This window comes from Rhineura floridana, chromosome 2 (genome assembly GCF_030035675.1).
Source record: "Rhineura floridana isolate rRhiFlo1 chromosome 2, rRhiFlo1.hap2, whole genome shotgun sequence".
NCBI lineage: Eukaryota > Metazoa > Chordata > Lepidosauria > Squamata > Rhineuridae > Rhineura > Rhineura floridana.
This window is the reverse complement of record NC_084481.1, coordinates 186,014,595-186,031,690: the sequence shown is the minus strand read 5'-3', so window position 1 is coordinate 186,031,690 and position 17,096 is coordinate 186,014,595. Positions and strand designations below refer to the sequence as shown.

Genomic DNA, 17,096 nt, shown 5'->3' with positions numbered 1-17,096 from the left:
TACATAGACCCAATAGCTTTCGTAGGCAATTGGTGTATTTTGGTATGTATCATGCAGTGAATACAACCGGGGTAAAACTTCGCATGTCTTCTATCTTGCAATGTAGTTATTGTAATGTAATAAAGAAGAACCTGAACTATCCAGACATTTCCTCAGGCAATTAGTTGAAGAAAAGAGGGACCATTGGATGATGCCATATGGGAAAGTCTTTCAGTCCATTGCCACCTTTGTCTCCCCTCTTGCTGCTTTCAAGAATGCCTGGCAAATGGAAATGTAATAGGTACAGCTTGATCAAGCAGTGAGAGGTAGTAAAGGTAAAGCTTCACTTACTGCTATGGGTGAGTGTTTTCATTTAAAGAATTTCACCCCTGCTTTTCAGCCAAAAAATGTTCCCAGGACAGCTTACACATCAATAAATAAAAACAAGACACGGCACAAAAGGAAAACGAATTGGAAAGGAGGAGGAAATAAGCAAATAAGGATCAGTTCATAGTTACTAGTTCTAACGACCAGCTGGGATAGAAATGGTTTCAGAAGAAAAAAAATGGCTGCTGTATCAATGGAATGGCTTTGCATCTCTTTTCCAATTTCTACTATAACCTGAAATTGCTGCTATTGTGATAAAAGAAGCATGGCTTCTCCAGTGGGCACCAGGACACCCCCAAGTGGGTATTGTGTTCCTTGCTAGTGCTTGAGGCAGGAAAGAGTTAACACTCCAAAACAACCGTTAATGCGGCCCCTCCCACGGAGTGCTAGTTCGTTTTCCTGCCTCGCTTGAGCAGTACTGATTTTCGCCTTGCTCTTCAGTCTGGGCGAGTTATATCTTTATCTTTTTCTCTATTTATGTTATTTATTAGCAGTCAATGTTCCCTTAACTCTTCTCTGTGTTGTATATAGCTGTTAGTCCTAAGATTAATTAGTCCAATGTTTTCTCCTCAGAAATGAATTTCTCTGTGTTTTTCCAATTAATGCATTCCATTAATATTTTCTTCATTTAATGAATTTCCGGGGAGGTTTTCCTCAGTCATAAATTTCTCTCTGGATTTTTTCTTTTAATGATATTTCCCTACGTTCATGAATTCCGCAGAGTGAATAGTGACCCTGTATCTCTTTAGTCTGCTGTAACCTGATGGGTAAGTTGGCAGCAGCCACTCCATCAGACTACAGCAGATGGAGGAGGAGAGGCAGGAACATCATCAACTCTGCTAAAAAAGCCCAGATCCGTTCATCAATTGTCACCTGACAGTAACCATTCCTAAAGGAGCAGGGGCACAGTAACATTGGTGATGCTGAGGGCCAAACTACATGGAATGTGAAAAGTGTCACTTGAAATTGTTTGGTTTTTTAAACAATTGGAAATAGCAGAGGTGAGAAACATAAGAAACTGCCTTATCCCAAGTCAGACCATTGGTTCAGCAAGCTCTGGGGTGAGGAACCGTTTTTGGCCTGGGGCGCCAGATCTTGATTGATCGATTTATTTATACGCCACCTTTGCACAGTGAACTGTGCCCCAAGCAACTGGGCATGGAGATGGTGATCTGAAAGTGTGGGGACCTTACATCCATTGATCCATTTATTTATTTATTTATTTATTTAATTCCATTTCTATACCGCCCATAGCAAGCTCTCTGGGCGGTGCACATCAAGTAAAAACACAGCAAATACAATTTAAAACGATCTGGTCATCAAATTACAATTTAACTGTCTGTTAGAACATTAAGTGCAAAATACTAAAATATTAAAAAATGTTAAACAAATGTTAAAATGCCTGGGCAAAGAGGAAGGTTTTCACCTGGCACCGAAAGGATAGTAGTGTAGGCGCCAGGCGAACCTCGTCAGGAAGGGTGTTCCAAAGTTTGGAGGCCACCACCGAGAAGGCCCTCTTTCTTGTAATCGCCTTCTGGGCGTCTCTATGAGTAGGCACCCGGAGGATGGCCTTCGCTGTTGAGCGCAGTGTACAGGTAGGTTCATATCGGGAGAGACGTTTCATCAGGTATTGCGGGCCCGTGCCATATAAGGCTTTATAGGTTAAAACCAGCACTTTGAATTGGGCCCGGAAATATATAGGCAGCCAGTGCAAGCGGGCCAGAATCGGTGTTATGTGCTCCGACCGCTTGGTCCCCGTTATTAATCTGGCTGCTGCATTCTGCACGAGCTGCAGTTTCCAAACCGTCTTCAAGGGCAGCCCCACGTATAGTGCACTGCAATAGTCCAGTTTCGAGGTTACTAGAGCGTGAACAACTGAAGTAAGATGTTCCCTGTCCAGATATGGGCGTAGCTGGGCCACCAGCCTAAGTTGGTAAAAAGCACTCCGTGCCACCGAGGCCACCTGTGCCTCAAGTAACAAGGACGGGTCCAAAACGACTCCCAAGCTGCGCACCTGCTCCTTCAGGGGGAGCGTAACCTCATCCAGAACAGGTCGAACATCCATCATCTGGTCGGGATCCATTCACTAACAGCATCTCCGTCTTGTCTGGATTGAGCTTCAATTTGTTCGCTCTCATCCAGTCCATTATCGCGGCCAAGCATCGGTTTAGCACCTTGACGGCCTCACCTGCAGATGAAAAGGAGAAGTAGAGCTGCGTATCATCAGCGTACTGATGCGAATGCACTCCAAAACTCCTGATGACAGCACCCAGCGGCTTCATATAGATGTTAAAGAGCATGGGGGACAGAACTGATCCCTGCGGAACTCCATATTGGAGCGCCCAGGGCGTCGAGTTGTGCTCCCCAAGCACTACTTTCTGGAGACGACCTGCTAGATAGGAGCGGAACCACTGCCAAGTACCTCCAACTCCCAAATCCGCAAGCCTCTCCAGAAGGATACCATGGTCGATGGTATCAAAAGCCGCTGAGAGATCAAGGAGAATCAACAGGGTTACACTCCCTCTATCTTTCTCCCGACAAAGGTCATCATACAGGGCGACCAAGGCTGTCTCCGTGCCAAAACCGGGCCGGAAACCCGATTGAAATGGATCCAGATAACCGGTCTCATCCAAGAGAGCCTGGAGCTGGGATGCAACCACCCTTTCCAGAATCTTGCCCAGGAATGGCACATTTGCTACCGGCATGCAGTTATTCAAATTTTCAGGGTCCAGGGAAGATTTCTTCAAAAGTGGTCTCACCACCGCTGCCTTAAGGCAGTTCGGGACCACCCCCTCACATAGAGAGGCATTAATCACTTCCCTGGCCCAGCTGGCAGTGCCATCCCTGCTAGCTTTTATTAGCCAAGAGGGGCAAGGATCTAATATAGAGGTGGTTGCACGCACCTGTCCAAGCACCTTGTCCACATCCTCAAGCTGCACCGATTGAAACTCATCCAACAAATCATGACCAGACTGTGCTCCGGAGACCTCATTTGGTTCAATTGCTGTAACATTAGAGTCAAGTCCTGATGGATGCAAGATATTTTATTCTGGAAGTGCTTGGCAAATCCGTCACAGCGTGCTTTAGAAGGTTCAATCACGTCCTTAGGGGCAGAGTGTAAAAGCCCCTTGATAGTTTGAAAAAGCTCCGCCGGACGGGAGATAGAAGATTGAATAGAGGCAGTGATATGTTGTTTCTTTGCTGCCTGCACTGCCCCAAAATACGTCTTGTTATAGGCACTCACCAGTGCAGAGTTGCATTCGTCAGGAGTCCGCCTCCATCTGCACTCAAGCCGTCTTCTATATTGTTTCATTGCCCTCAGCTCCGGAGTATACCATGGAGCTGTATGAGCTCTACAAAGGAGAGGGCGCACAGGAGCAATCATGTCAGCTGCCAGGGTCATTTCCGCATTCCACAGATCGACCAGGGTGTCGACATGAGCGCCAGCCTTATCAGCCGGAAAACTCCCCAGAGCTTTTTGAAAACCATCAGGATCCAGCAGCCTCTGGGGGCGGACCATCTTAATAGGTCCCCCACCCTTGCAGAGGGGGAAAGTTGTCGCGAGTCTAAACCTCAACAAGCAGTGATCTGTCCATGACAAAGGAGCTGATGTAAGGCTCCCTATATACAGATCACTATCATCATGTCCCGTAGCAAAAATCAGGTCCAGAGTGTGTCCTGCCACATGGGTTGGGCCGGTGGTATATTGGGACAGCCCCATGGTCGTCATGGAAACCATGAAGTCCTGAGCTGCCCCAGATAAGATGGTCTCGGCATGAATGTTGACATCACCCAGTACCAATAGTCTAGGGGATCTCAACAAAACCTCTGAGACCACCTCCGTCAGCTCAGTCAGGGAGTCTTTTAGGCAGCGGGGTGGGCGGTACACTAACAGAATCCCTAATCTGTCCCTCTGGCCCAACTCAAGATGCAGACACTCAAGGCCAGTAGTTACATGGACATGGTGCTTGAAGATGGGGATAGAATTCCTATAGACCACAGCAACCCCCCCCTCCCCAGCCCTCAGATCTACCGTGATGCTGTACTGAGTATCCCGGTGGGCACAGCTGAGAGAGACCAACTACTCCCTGCTCACCCACCCAGGTCTCAGTTATGCATGCCAGATCGGCTGCCTCATCCACAATTAAATCATGGATGAGGGGGGTCTTATTATGTACCGATCTGGCATTAAAAAGCAGCATCCGGAGATCAGAGAGCTGGCTGATAGGGCGTCCCACATACCTGTGGATGTGTGGAAGACCGGAACACGGCATAGCCGGCAATTGCCTGGGCCGCGTTCCCCTCACCTGGCCTGTCTTCCACACAACGTGATATCTCCCTCTACCCGTCACTACGCCTATTGTCCATTTGTCATGGACAGATCACTGCTTGCTGAAGTTTAGACTTACAGCAGCTTTTCCCCTCTGCAAGGGTGGGGACCTATTAAGATGGCCCTTCCCCAGGGACTAATGGATCTGGATGGTTTCCAAAGGTCTCTGGGGAGTTTTCCGGCTGATAGGGCTCGCACTCCTGTTGAAACCCTCATTGATCTGTGGAATACAGAGATGACCCGGGCAGTTTACATGATTGCTCCTGAGCGCCCTCTCCTGGCTTATGGCTCCATGGTATACCCCAGAGCTGAGAGTGATGAAACAATATAGGAGATGGCTTGAGTGCAGATGGAGATGAACTCCTGGTGGATGCAATCATAAACTGGTAAGTGCCTATGGTAAGCTGTATTCAGGGGCAGTGAAGGCAGCAAAAAAACATTTTGCTGTCATTATTAAATCATCAATTTTCCGCCCAGCGGAGCTCTTCAGAGTTGTCTGGGGACTATTACATGCTGGCCCCAAGGACATGGTAGAACCCTCTGAGGCCCGCTGTAATGAATTTGCTAGGCACTTCCAGATAAAATATTAGGCATCTGCCAGGACTTAAGACTCTAGTGTTATAGCAGGTGAATCAAGTGAGGTATCCAGAGCATGGTCTTGTCCTGATTTCTTGGATGAGTTTCAGTTGGTGCAGCTTGAGGGCGTTGACAAGGTGCGTGGACAGGTTCGTGCAACCATTTCTGTACTGGATCCTTGCTCTTCTTGGCTAATAAAAGCTAGCAGGGATGAAACAGCTGGCTGGGCCAGGGAAATGATTAATGCCTCTCTGCGAGAGGGGGTGGTCCTGGACCCCTGAAAGAAACGGTAGTGAGACCACTCCTGAGGAAATCTTCCCTGGACCTGGAAAATCCTAATAACTATAGGCCAGTGGCAAATGTTCCATTCCTGGGCAAGGTCCTGGAACGAGTGGTTGCAGGTCAGCTCCAGACACTCTTGGATGAAATCGATTATCTGGATCCATTTCAGTCGGGTTTCAGGCCTGGTTTTGGCACGGAAACAGCCTTGGTTGCCCGGAGGACAGGGGAAGTGTGATTCTGTTGATTCTCTTTGATCTCTCAGCGGCTTTTGATACCATCGACTATGATATCCTTCAGGGATGACTCGCTGAGTTGGGAGTGGGAGGTACTGCATGACAGTGGTTCTGCTCCTACTTGGCAGGTTGATCCCAGAAGGTGGTGCTTGGGGAACACCGCTGGGCCCCGTGGATTTGCCAGTATGGGGTTCCACAGGGGTCAGTTCTGTCCTCCATGCTGTTCAACATCTACATGAAACTGTTGGGTGCCGTCATCCAGAGTTTTGGAGTGCATTGCCATCAGTACACTGATGACACACAGCTCTATTTCTCCTTTTCATCTTCAGGTGAGGCTGTCAATATGCTGAACCAGTGCCTGGCTGCGACAATGGACTGGCTCAGGGCTAATAATCTGAGGCTCAATCCAGACAAGACTGAGATGCTGCTAGTGGGTGATTCTTCTGACTGGATGGTGGATGACCAACCTGTTCTGGATGGGGTTGCACTCCCCCTGACGGAGCAGGGTCATAGTCTGGGGGTTTTCCTAGAACCATCTCTATCACTTGAGGCTCAAGTAGCCTTGGTGGCACATAGTGCCTTCTATCAACTTTGGCTGGTGGCCCAGCTACACCCCTATCTGGACAGGGATAGCCTGGTTTCAGTTGTCCACACTTTGGTAACCTCCAAATTAGATTACTGCAATGCGCTCTATGTGGGGCTACCTTTGAAGACAGTTTGGAATCTGCAGCTTGTGCAAAATGCAGCAGCCAGATTGATAAGAGGGACCAGATGGTTTGAACATATAAAACCAATTCTGGCCTGCCTGCATTGCCTGCCTGTATGTTTCTGAGCTCGATTCAAGGTGCTGGTTTTAACCTATAAAGCCTTCCACGGCTTGGGACCACAATACCTGATGAAATGCCTCTCCTGCCACAAACCCACATGTACACTCAACATCAAAGGTCCTCCTCCGGGCTCCTACTCAGAGGGAAGCTGGGAGGGTGGCAACAAGGGAGAGGGCCTTTTCAGTGGTGTCCTCCAAATTATGGAATGATCCCCCAATGAAGGTCGCCTGGCACCAACATTATCTTTTGGGTGCCAGATCAAGACTCTCCTTTTCTCCCAGGCATTCTAACAGCATGTGCTGAGCTCTGACCCCAGGTCTTTTACCTTGTCGGTGCTTTATGGTTTTAAACTTTGTGTGGTTTTTAAAAATGTATATTTGTTTTTAATGTTCAATGTTTTTAATTTTTGTAAACCGCCCAGAGAGCTTTGGCTATGTGGTGGTATATAAATGTAATAAATAAATACAGAAACAAAATCAAATAGGACAAAGCCTAACAATTTAACAAACAGAACAGATTATTCCTTTTGCAACAAGAAAGTTAACAGTGGCTAGTTCAGATTTTACTGTACTCCAAGGAGGCTCAACAGCCTCGCCTAAATACCATCCACAGGAGGAGATGTCTTCCCCCTCTGGCTAGATTATTTACAACTGGCTCCTTCATCTCTCTTCTAGAGAAGACTAACAGCAGCAAAAGCAAAATGCTGGGGAGGGCAATGATGTTGAATCCTCTTTCCCAGCCTCCTAGAAGCACCAACTGCTTGTGCAAGTCTTACTGCATCTCTGGCCCCCCACCTATCAATCATCAGACATAATGACTGACGACTGACTGGTGGGGTGATTCCACCCACTTATCAACCTTGACCTGCAGGGAAAGGTCTGTGTGTTAATATACTGGCACACAGCAGTACCCAGCAGAATTGAATTGTCCGCTCACCAACTGATGAAAGGAGCATTCAATCCTGCTCTCTGCAGGGGTCTGCTTCACTGGTGCATTTCCTGCACTGCTAAAGTAGAATCCAGCTGGATTCTATGAAATTCCTGGAATATATGAAATGCTTATTTCAACAGGTCAGAGCAATTCATAGCACAAATACACATGGGTATCACAGTTATTCAAAAAGGAATATACACATTTCAAATATACGCTCAGAGGGTCTGAACTGGTAGTGACTGAAAAGGAAAGAGACCTTGGGGTCACAGAAGATAATTGGTTAAGATGTCAACCCAATGTGCAGCTACTGTGAAAATAGCGAATTCTCTCCCTAGTTTCAACATAGTTCTAAGTTTTCCTAAGGGGCTTGTTGATCACCAGTATATAATTCAGGGAGGAAAGCTACAACTGCTTCATCCCTTTTTTCCTCTGGCTTCTGGCATCCATGTGTGGTTTTCTTTTAGGAAGGGGTAGGGAACCTATGATACTCTAGATGTTGTTCTCCAACCACCTTCAGCCTCAGCCAGGTCACAAATCATGGGAATTGTAGTCCAACAACATCTGCAAGGCCACTGCTTTCCTATCCCAACTTTAGCTTTAAGCATTACCCTTCCAGCGAGGATATCCCACTTCTTTAACGCTAATTGTGGACAACGGCCTGCAGTTTTGCAGGACTCAACATCGGACAGACAGACGAACTCAAATAAGCGACATTATTGTGGTTCCTCAGTGAAAACCAACGTTTAAAAATCTTAACAGCCAAAACAAAACTCGACAATTGCTGGCCAAGGAGCACCGGCAGTATCAAATCAATTCTTACGAATTTAGTAGATTTGTATTTGAGACTGTTTTGCCGTGAATTAAGATTTGACTCGCTTTAAATTTGGATATATGCTGCATTTATTGACTTCCATTCTGATGCTTTTTGGTGCTAGCTGAGGAGTTGCTTTTCTGTTAGCCCCTTTGGAAAGGAGCGCAACGTACGCAAGAAATTAAAGGCAAGCATCTGTTCTTTGTCCCATTCCGTCCCCCTCCGTCCTCATACTGGACTTTAAAGACTACTGGGCTCGGGCGTCTCCCCTCCCAGCTGCGGCATAGCGTGAAAGATTCGGCCCACTCCCAAAGAGAGCGTGCGGGTAGAGGGCAGCGTTTGCTGTTCCTTTCACAGAAGTCTTCACTGCTTGGTCCACCCACTTGCCCCTTCCCTTTAAGGAGCAAGATGGTCGGGCCCAAACCCAATCGCTGACCGTCCAGGGACTGCAAAGAAGTTCCCTACTCAGTCACCGGGATGGGGGGGAGTAGTAGCTGGTGTTGGTACCGCCGCCGCCTGCACTTGCTTGCTCCCTCCCTGCCTCCCCCTACCGGGCCCAATCCCAACAACTGCACGGTCGAGAGAGGAGAGGTGAAGGCAGCTGTTCTTACTTACAGCCGTCTGGTCTCCGCTGCTGAACTGCCTGTTGAGCAAGGGAGCTGGAGGCACCTGCAAGGAGCATCCACGGTCTCCGCTCACTTTAGCTGCCTCGGTGGGCAGCTATACCATCCAGAGCTCAGCAGCTGCTACTCCTCTCTTTGCAACCACCACCTCTGCTGCTCTCTCTCGGCCAATTGCTCGGATGGCCGCGGAGCAAAGGAGAAAGCAGCCGCGGCGTCCGCTTGGTTGCAGCGTAGAGTGAAAAACTGACCAAAGCCAAACTGTCGAGAGGAGGCAAAACTGAATAGCTGAGGTGGCTGTAAGGTGTATCCTTCGCTCGCCTTCTCTCTGCGGGCAACAAACGCGGAAGACTTGGCCGCTGCGCTTCCCAGCTGCCGCGCGCCCCTCGGCAGGTGCTCCTCGTCGTCGCTTGTTCCGCTGCTCAGTCATTGGCTGAGGCGATCAAACAAGTAAGAGGGGGCTGCGTGGCAAAGGAAAGTACCGCATCAGATCTCGTGTTCTCGCTTTCCGGAGGGAAATAAAGTCCAGTGGGGAAGTGAGGGCACGGTAACCCACGAAGGGTTTTTGGTGGGTGGGGCGCAATCCTAGGACAAGCCCTTTTGCCATACTGAGACAAAACTTGATGGTAGGTGGGTCTAATTTTCCCTCACGAAGTCCCCCAATCCCCCAGGGAAGTTTTCGAGTCGAAAGGGATCATTTGCTATGAACAGGAGGGTGATCCTTCTCCCCACTCTTCATTTTTGCTCTGCAGGACTGGGCAGGGCCTACAGCACGTGGTGAGAGGAGACAGCGCCCATGTGACCGGCCTTTCCTCTCCCCCCCCTCTACTTCCAACCCCCTGCCTGGTTCCTCTCTTCATCCCAGCCCGCACTCTCCGAGCTGTGCTAGTAGCGTCAGTCAGACCCCGCTCCGTAAGGCAGTAGCGCCCGGCGCCATCACCGCAACAGGGACCCGGCACCATGGTAAGGGTGGGGCAGCCTGGCCTTGGCTTGATGTGACCTGGCCGGTTCGGCTTCTGCCTGGCCGTGCTGGAACTAAGCCCCCTAGGGTGAGAGGGGCTAAGTGGGCCCCGCGGCCCTTGGCGGCCATTTTAGTCTAATTTTAGCTTCGGTTCGAGGGAGGGGGTGCCAGGAGCGACCCCTGCCTCAACTCATGGCCGGAGGGGAGAGACTCAGTAGGCGACTCGCTTCCCAGGAAGGAATGGGAGAGGACGAAGCGCCTCGTAAGTTTTTCGCGCAGGATGAAATGGGGGGCCCTATGACTGAGGGATTCTCTCCCCCCCCCGGCTGCTCCTTTTGTCGTATTATTATTATTTTCTCAGTTAAGCCCGCGACTCTACGAGTGGAGAAGAAAAAGAAGGGGACTGTGTGTCTGGTTCCTTTTTAGGTGTAACGGGGGGAAGCTTTTTTGTAAGATGGCAGGGTATGGCCCTTCTGGGTTGTATTTTTGAAGAGTGAGGGCTAAATAACGGGACTACTTCTCCCGCATCCTTTCTTTGCCTTCCGTGGAAGAAAAGGGCATGTGTGTCGGGGGCGTGTGTGGATGTAACAGGACTTGGATCCTCCTTTTTCTTCTGTATTACGTTAAGCCGAATCTCCCGGTTTTTTTCGAGTATGTGTAGGGGGGAAAACATAACGCATTTTTATTGGGGAGCAGAAGCGAGAGGTAGCAAATCTCCTGTATTACTTACTTATGAGGGGAAATTGAAATGGAGAGAATTAGGCTTTACCTTCTCTTCATTACCTCCCTCTGCGAGGGCTGCTTTCTTTAATTGTATACATATGACACGGTGGGGTTGGCATCAGTTTCATTTTGGATTGAAGTACAGTATAGGGGAATCCTACCTTCTGTTGTATTGAAAGAGTATAGTAGCTTTTTGCTTCTTAGTTGCGATTATGATGGAAGTGAGGTGGTGGTGGTGGTGGAATGACGCATAGTTGGGTTTGCCCCTCTCCATTGTGTCTGATTGTATTAAAAAAGGAGGGGAGCACCAGGCAGAGAGATGGCTGCTTCCTTTGTTGTTTTAATCACAGTTTGTGGGCAGGGCACCTTTAACTGAGAAAGTGTGAAGGTGAGTGGCATTTACCACTCATTGTGTGTGGATGATCTCTGGCTAATGGTAGAAATGTAATATAGGTTACCCAAAATTTAGGGGTATCTTTCTCCCCTTGTGCTTGTTGGAGTAGACCATTACAAGCCTGCCCACTACCCTAGGAATACATAGCTGAAAATCCAGCAGAAGGGCAGAAATGTCCTGGCTGTGTTTGGGTAATAGTCATTGGCATTAGATGACACAAAAACTGGCTTATTTCTGAGGGAGTGGTAGGAAGAGAAGAAAATTTCTAAAGGAACTGTATAGAAATAAACAATATAAAATGTGCTAGTCCATTGTAAGTTTTCTTTTCTTTATAAAACAATCACTGAACTTTGGGATACAGAACTAAATGAAGTGTTTTGTTTAGGAACTAGTTGTGAGAAACATTTTTTAAAAGTGACGATTCCTACTTTGTTTTAAAGAACAAATCATAAATGATTAAGCATCTATTTTCATCTGTCCCTGTTCTGCTACATGTGTGCAGTTTCCGTTAACCTCCTAATATGCTGTAAAAGCAAATCAGTGCTGTGTTAAGAGGTTTTCTTATTTGAAAGCAAGTACATAGTTATTTTGAAGTATTGAAAAGAAATACCTTTTTGTACTTTTTCCACATTATAGCAGTGTTATGGGAGCTGCTCTTCTCTGGGTTCACCCCATGATAACTTTTGAATGCCTTCAATTTTGAATTGTGAGAACAATTACATGGACCGCCCTGAGATGCAGACCTATAAATTTACAGCAGTACTATAGGATGAAAAGTAGAAAGTGAGAAAAGCAGCTCCTGTGTCTCTGATGGTACATTAAGGAACACCTCTGTCCAGTCACAATGTGGAGTTACATTTTTGTAGGCTTGGCTTCTGTAAAACTCAACACTCTTGGGAGGAATTGTACATTCTGTCCTTGATTCTTTCATCATGTAGTAACTTCACTGGAATATTTATAGGGCAGTGTTAATAAAATCTAGGAATTTTAAATACATAATATTAAACCTGACACAATACAGAAGGCATTTCTTCTCTTCTTAGAAGATTACATCACTGAACAAAACTAGAATAATGACAGGGCAAGAATAAACTACTGCTAATGTATTTGATTATTCTAGGGCAAAATCCCATGCAGGGTTTACTTAAGCATGTTTACTCATTAGTAAGTCCTACTGAATTCAGTTAGATATACTCTTGGCTAAATGTGCACTGGACTGCAGTCTTAAATGAGTAAAAAGTACTAGTTTAACCTGAAACTAGGTAATTGGATCATGTTTGAATGGACATTCTGGCTTTAGAAAGCTGTAATAAAGTGATGGCTGGCTTTGGATCAAATTCTAGAGTTCAAACTTTGCGATTTTATACGTCTACTCAGAAGGAAGCCTTATTAAATTCATACTCCTAAGTATGTGTGTATAGGATTATATGCCTTAGTCTGATGCACCATGTTATATTCAGTCTTTAATATGCTTTCCAATACACTTTCCCTTTTGCTTGCAAATTGTTTTCTAGTGAATGCTGTTTTGTTTTGTGTTATAGGCTTCTGGAGTAACAGTGAATGATGAAGTCATCAAGGTTTTCAATGACATGAAAGTACGAAAATCTTCAACGCCAGAAGAGATTAAAAAACGAAAGAAAGCAGTTCTCTTCTGTTTAAGTGATGACAAACGACAAATAATTGTAGAAGAAGCAAAGCAGATACTAGTTGGTGACATAGGTGATACGGTGGAGGATCCTTATACGTCCTTTGTGAAGCTCTTACCTTTGAACGATTGCAGATACGCTTTGTATGATGCAACTTATGAAACAAAGGAGTCTAAAAAAGAAGACCTGGTATTTCTATTCTGGTGTGTAAATCAAACTATTAATATTAAAATAGAATTTGGTTTCCAAACTTCAGTGGATTAAATAACAAGTCTTTCCTCCCCATCTGTAGGGCTCCAGAGAGTGCCCCTTTAAAAAGCAAGATGATCTACGCAAGCTCTAAAGATGCCATTAAAAAGAAATTCACAGGTATGAGCCGAAAAGGCAACATTGTATTTAGCTACTTGCTCAGAGTGAGTAACAATTCCTTTTGGACAACTACCATGTTTAAGTGCTGTTGAATTAGGCAGGTGGGTTGGTATATTTTTGATACTTGACCAGTAAGGCTGCACAAAGTTCTACACTTGCTGTTAAAATACTGAACAAGTATATATGTGTTCATTGTCTTTTTCAGGTATTAAACACGAGTGGCAAGTAAATGGTTATGATGATATTAAAGATCGTTCAACACTGGGAGAGAAACTAGGAGGCAACGTGGTAGTTTCACTTGAAGGAAAACCCTTATAAAAGGACAGACAAGTGCCATCTGGAGCTTCCATTTCTGCAGCTCATTCAATTGGAATAGCATTAGTTCCTTTTGCCCCACCTTCCCAGAACCCAAACACCTGAAGGAGATGTCATTAAACAGTCTACAAATGATCACCATTAGATTGTTTTTAAACCTGATAGTTTTATGTAGAATCCAAGGAATGCCTCACATCATATTCTTAGCCAAAACTGATGATGTGGGTATTGTTTGAAAATGTGTACAATGAATGTGATAGTTGGTGTGGATAGTCTTGCCAAGCAACAAAAGGTTTAAGATAATTGATTGCCTTTAAAGTACTGTCCAATGGTCAAATGGTAGACTCTATTCAGTATTACTTTACAGTTGCACTTGATTTCAGTTCCATGCGGCTCTTGTGCATTCATAAACCTCACCTGCCTTGACAAGCCTATTTTTTGTGGCATGGCAGCACACAACACTATGCATTTAAAGCACTTTTTTTGTAATATGTTCTATTTCCCCATTCCCCAAGGAATGCCAATTAAGTTTCTGTAATTGTCATCAAACTGTTATAGTACCCCAGTCTTCATTCTTGTTACTTACATACATACCTTTATAAATGAATTAGCTGTTAATTATTCCTTTTTGTTTTCTGTTGAATGTACACTACTGAACCGGAGTAGGAACTGTCTGTTTACCATGCAAATCTTGCAACACTAAAGATGTTTTGTAAAACATCAGTCATAATGGCAATTTCTGTATAAAAAGAGCCTTAAATGGAATGCTGTTTTTGAGATTAAATATATTGGCCACGTTGCAATAAAACCGGTGGCTTATTACAGAATGTTGCCTTGTTTTCATTGGGAAATATAGAATGACGTGTATTTAAACGTTTTGCACAGCTCTTTTTCAGCTGTACCTCATAGATATTCAACAGTTGCTCTCAACTTCAGTAATGAGTTTTTTTAAATTCATGATCCTACTGTAAAAATGATTTGAACCTCCACTTACCTTAACATGTTGCCAGCAATCTACAGCTAGCTTATATCTGAAACTTAAAAGGGAAAAGAGGCAAATAATGTACTATTACGAATATTCTTCACAGTTCTACATGTTAAATATTGCATGTACCATCTTTTGTTGAGTCACAGGGCAACTCTTCTCCAGTTAACTTTTGTACTAATAGGACTGGAAAGCTTTTTCAGCTACTAAGACTTGCATCAGGAACATGATTTGGCTAAGAGCCAAACTCTGCTCTCCTTATAGAGAATTCGAGCTGCTCTGTGCGAGCAGTGGTCTGTTAGCCAGAGCTATTTATGGCAAGCACATGCTTTTGTATCTTGTCATCAGTTCTCCACAAATGGCAAAACTGGACATGATTCTACTGGTATGCATACAGGAACTCTGTTACGCAGCCAATTGCTATTGAAGTGTACATACAGCTAGAAGGAATGCTTTCATCAAGGAATAGAAATTGAAAATGGTTAACAATTTCTTAAAAGAAGTTGGCAGAGAACAGAAATAAAAGTTTAATTGGATGTAAACTTGTTTTTACTCCTGTCTGGGGGAGAGATGGGCAGACGACAGCAAATAATTTTATAAATGGAACAATGTGATTTTCACATAGTTGCTCTGTAGAAATTGATTATTTCAAGTTTTCAGCTGTGTTTGACTTAGAAGTGAAATGTATATCTTTTAGTGTATTGAATTCTGTTGTAGAATTTAAGGTATCCTGGCTTGCTAGATGTTTAACAGTTTCATAGCAAAAGAAAGCTTCAGATTTTTTACAGGAGATTAAAAAGATTGATTGGAAAGCAGCTATTATCCCACATCTCTTAAATATTCTGCCATGTGTACATGTAAAAACCTGGCTAGTATAAAGACCTCCTTACTCGATCTTGTTACCTAGAATTGCACGGCGTCCCTTCTAAAATTATAATATGCTGACTTTAGTGCTTTATTGGAGAAAACAAATGTTTTAAAATGAATGTTACATTAAAAAAAAATCTGTACCAAGCAATACATATCCCATCTATAGTGTAAAGCACTATTTTTCAGTTTATGTAATCCTCTGCTAGTAATGTCATTTGATGCTTTTAAATTGTGTTTGTCTAAGGCTTTAGAACTGAATATTGAAGCGAAGTGGACATTTATTTTAAAATTGAGCCTAGTTTTGTGTTTAGAACTCTGCATGGATTTCCGTAAAATCAAATCTTATTTATGTTAATGAAGTACAGAATCCTGCATAATACCTTTGACACAAAAGTTTTAAAATCTGTTTATTGCTGAAAGAGTACTGACTGAAATCCAGTCTAGTAACTTGCCCTTGGAAATGCTGCTACAAAACTCTTACTGCTTGGACAATAAAACAAATGAGAGACAGCTGGCATATGTTCCAAATGGGCTGTCAGCTGTTGTTTTCTATCATGCAAAATGATGAAGGCCTCATTGTGACTTAAAAGGTTGAAAGAAAGCTTCAGCTCTGAGCATCTTGCATGTCTCCCATCATAGATGGGACATTAGGTTTCTAGTTACTTTATTGATAAAGAAATGTTAAATAAATGTTTTCATGACAGTAATGAAAGTCTCTGCAGATACTGAATTTTTATTTTTAAAACTGCTTTTTGATCTTTGAAAATGTGAGCAAGTTCAGCTTAAATTCTGAAAACCTGAAGATGCATCATATGGGTTGATTCTAAAAGAAGAAAACAAAACTAAGAAAGGTAAGAAATATGTATAGAAACTAAGAGTGACTTTAGTAATAACCTTGAATCATGCTGCTAAATAGACATCAGATGCTATCTGACAAAACCTGCCTTAATTTAATCTGACAGCCTTTTTTAGATGAGGAAATTTTCCCTCTTTGTTATCAAAGCAAAGTTTTGAATAATCTGACAACCTCATCAAAGTAATCAATTGCCAGATTTCTATTTTATAGAATAAGTTTTTGTAGAGATACATTAACTGATTAAACCATCTTTTGGCAACCTAACCAAATCTCAGAGCTGAAATGTTTAGATTCAGGAAATAGGATTGTGTGGTTATATACAATGTAGTTATTAGCTTAAGTGATTAGAATGGGATGTGCCTATCTGATTGGAGGGTAAGCTGTTAATTCTCCTCGGTCTTGAATTTTTACAAGTAAGACAGTTGTATAGTGAAAAGAGGATAAATTACTGTTGTAATATATTGGATTCTAGACCTGGCAGATTTAATAACCCCAAGCTTAATATGTCATTATTTGTTTACACAGTGTTTTACAAAGGAACAAAAAAATATAGCTCACTGTCCCAAGGCAATTAGGAATACATTTTGATGGTGGAAGATTATAGAGGAGAAGAAATGAAGCAAGAAGTATGAAAAAGACAAGAATAACAAGGACTGTGTGAGAGTTAACTATCCTGGTTAGGGATATGGACAAATCCTTTGTGGGAAAACTTGGGAGTTGGGTTTGAAAAAGGAAGGTAAGAGGTTTTGAGGAACAAAAATTTGATGCAGGGCTATATCTTGTAATAAGGGCTGAAAGAGGGGGGGCAAAGGCATAGAGGGCTTAAAAGGTTAACAGTATGCTAAATGTGGGTATGAAAGTGAACAACGTTAGAAGCAAGAGGAAAAAAGCATGGGGAATTTCAAGACAGGTTTGCTTTTAATATTGCAGGATTGCTCTTTTTTCTATCTGTATGGCTTCTTTCCTATTACTATTGATCTTTGAATAAGGCGAGTATGA

At 44.0% G+C, this 17,096-nt stretch overlaps 1 protein-coding gene and 1 long non-coding RNA gene across 5 annotated transcripts in view; one reads left to right on the top strand and one right to left on the bottom strand.

The window, feature by feature from the left end:
* Positions 1 to 10,000, bottom strand: part of LOC133377476 (uncharacterized) — a 50,268-nt gene extending 40,268 nt beyond the window's left edge. Inside the window, exon 1 of the long non-coding RNA XR_009760714.1 lies at positions 8,974 to 10,000. This is a non-coding gene — a long non-coding RNA (uncharacterized LOC133377476). The remainder of the gene's footprint in view (positions 1 to 8,973) is intronic.
* Positions 8,871 to 14,213, top strand: CFL2 (cofilin 2). Of its 4 annotated transcripts, XM_061611636.1 has the most exons (5): positions 9,450 to 9,604; positions 9,731 to 9,941; positions 12,598 to 12,905; positions 12,995 to 13,071; positions 13,277 to 14,213. In XM_061611636.1, the coding sequence occupies exons 2-5, from the start codon at positions 9,939 to 9,941 to the stop codon at positions 13,387 to 13,389; spliced, it is 501 nt and encodes a 166-aa protein (XP_061467620.1). In that variant the 5' UTR covers positions 9,450 to 9,604; positions 9,731 to 9,938; the 3' UTR covers positions 13,390 to 14,213. The 4 variants fall into 4 exon arrangements, with proteins under 4 accessions (XP_061467623.1, XP_061467621.1, XP_061467620.1 ...); XM_061611639.1 differs by lacking the exons at positions 9,450 to 9,604; positions 9,731 to 9,941 and adding an exon at positions 8,871 to 9,428; XM_061611637.1 differs by lacking the exon at positions 9,731 to 9,941 and having other exon boundaries at positions 9,449 to 9,604.
* The last annotated feature ends 2,883 nt before the right edge of the window (positions 14,214 to 17,096 follow it).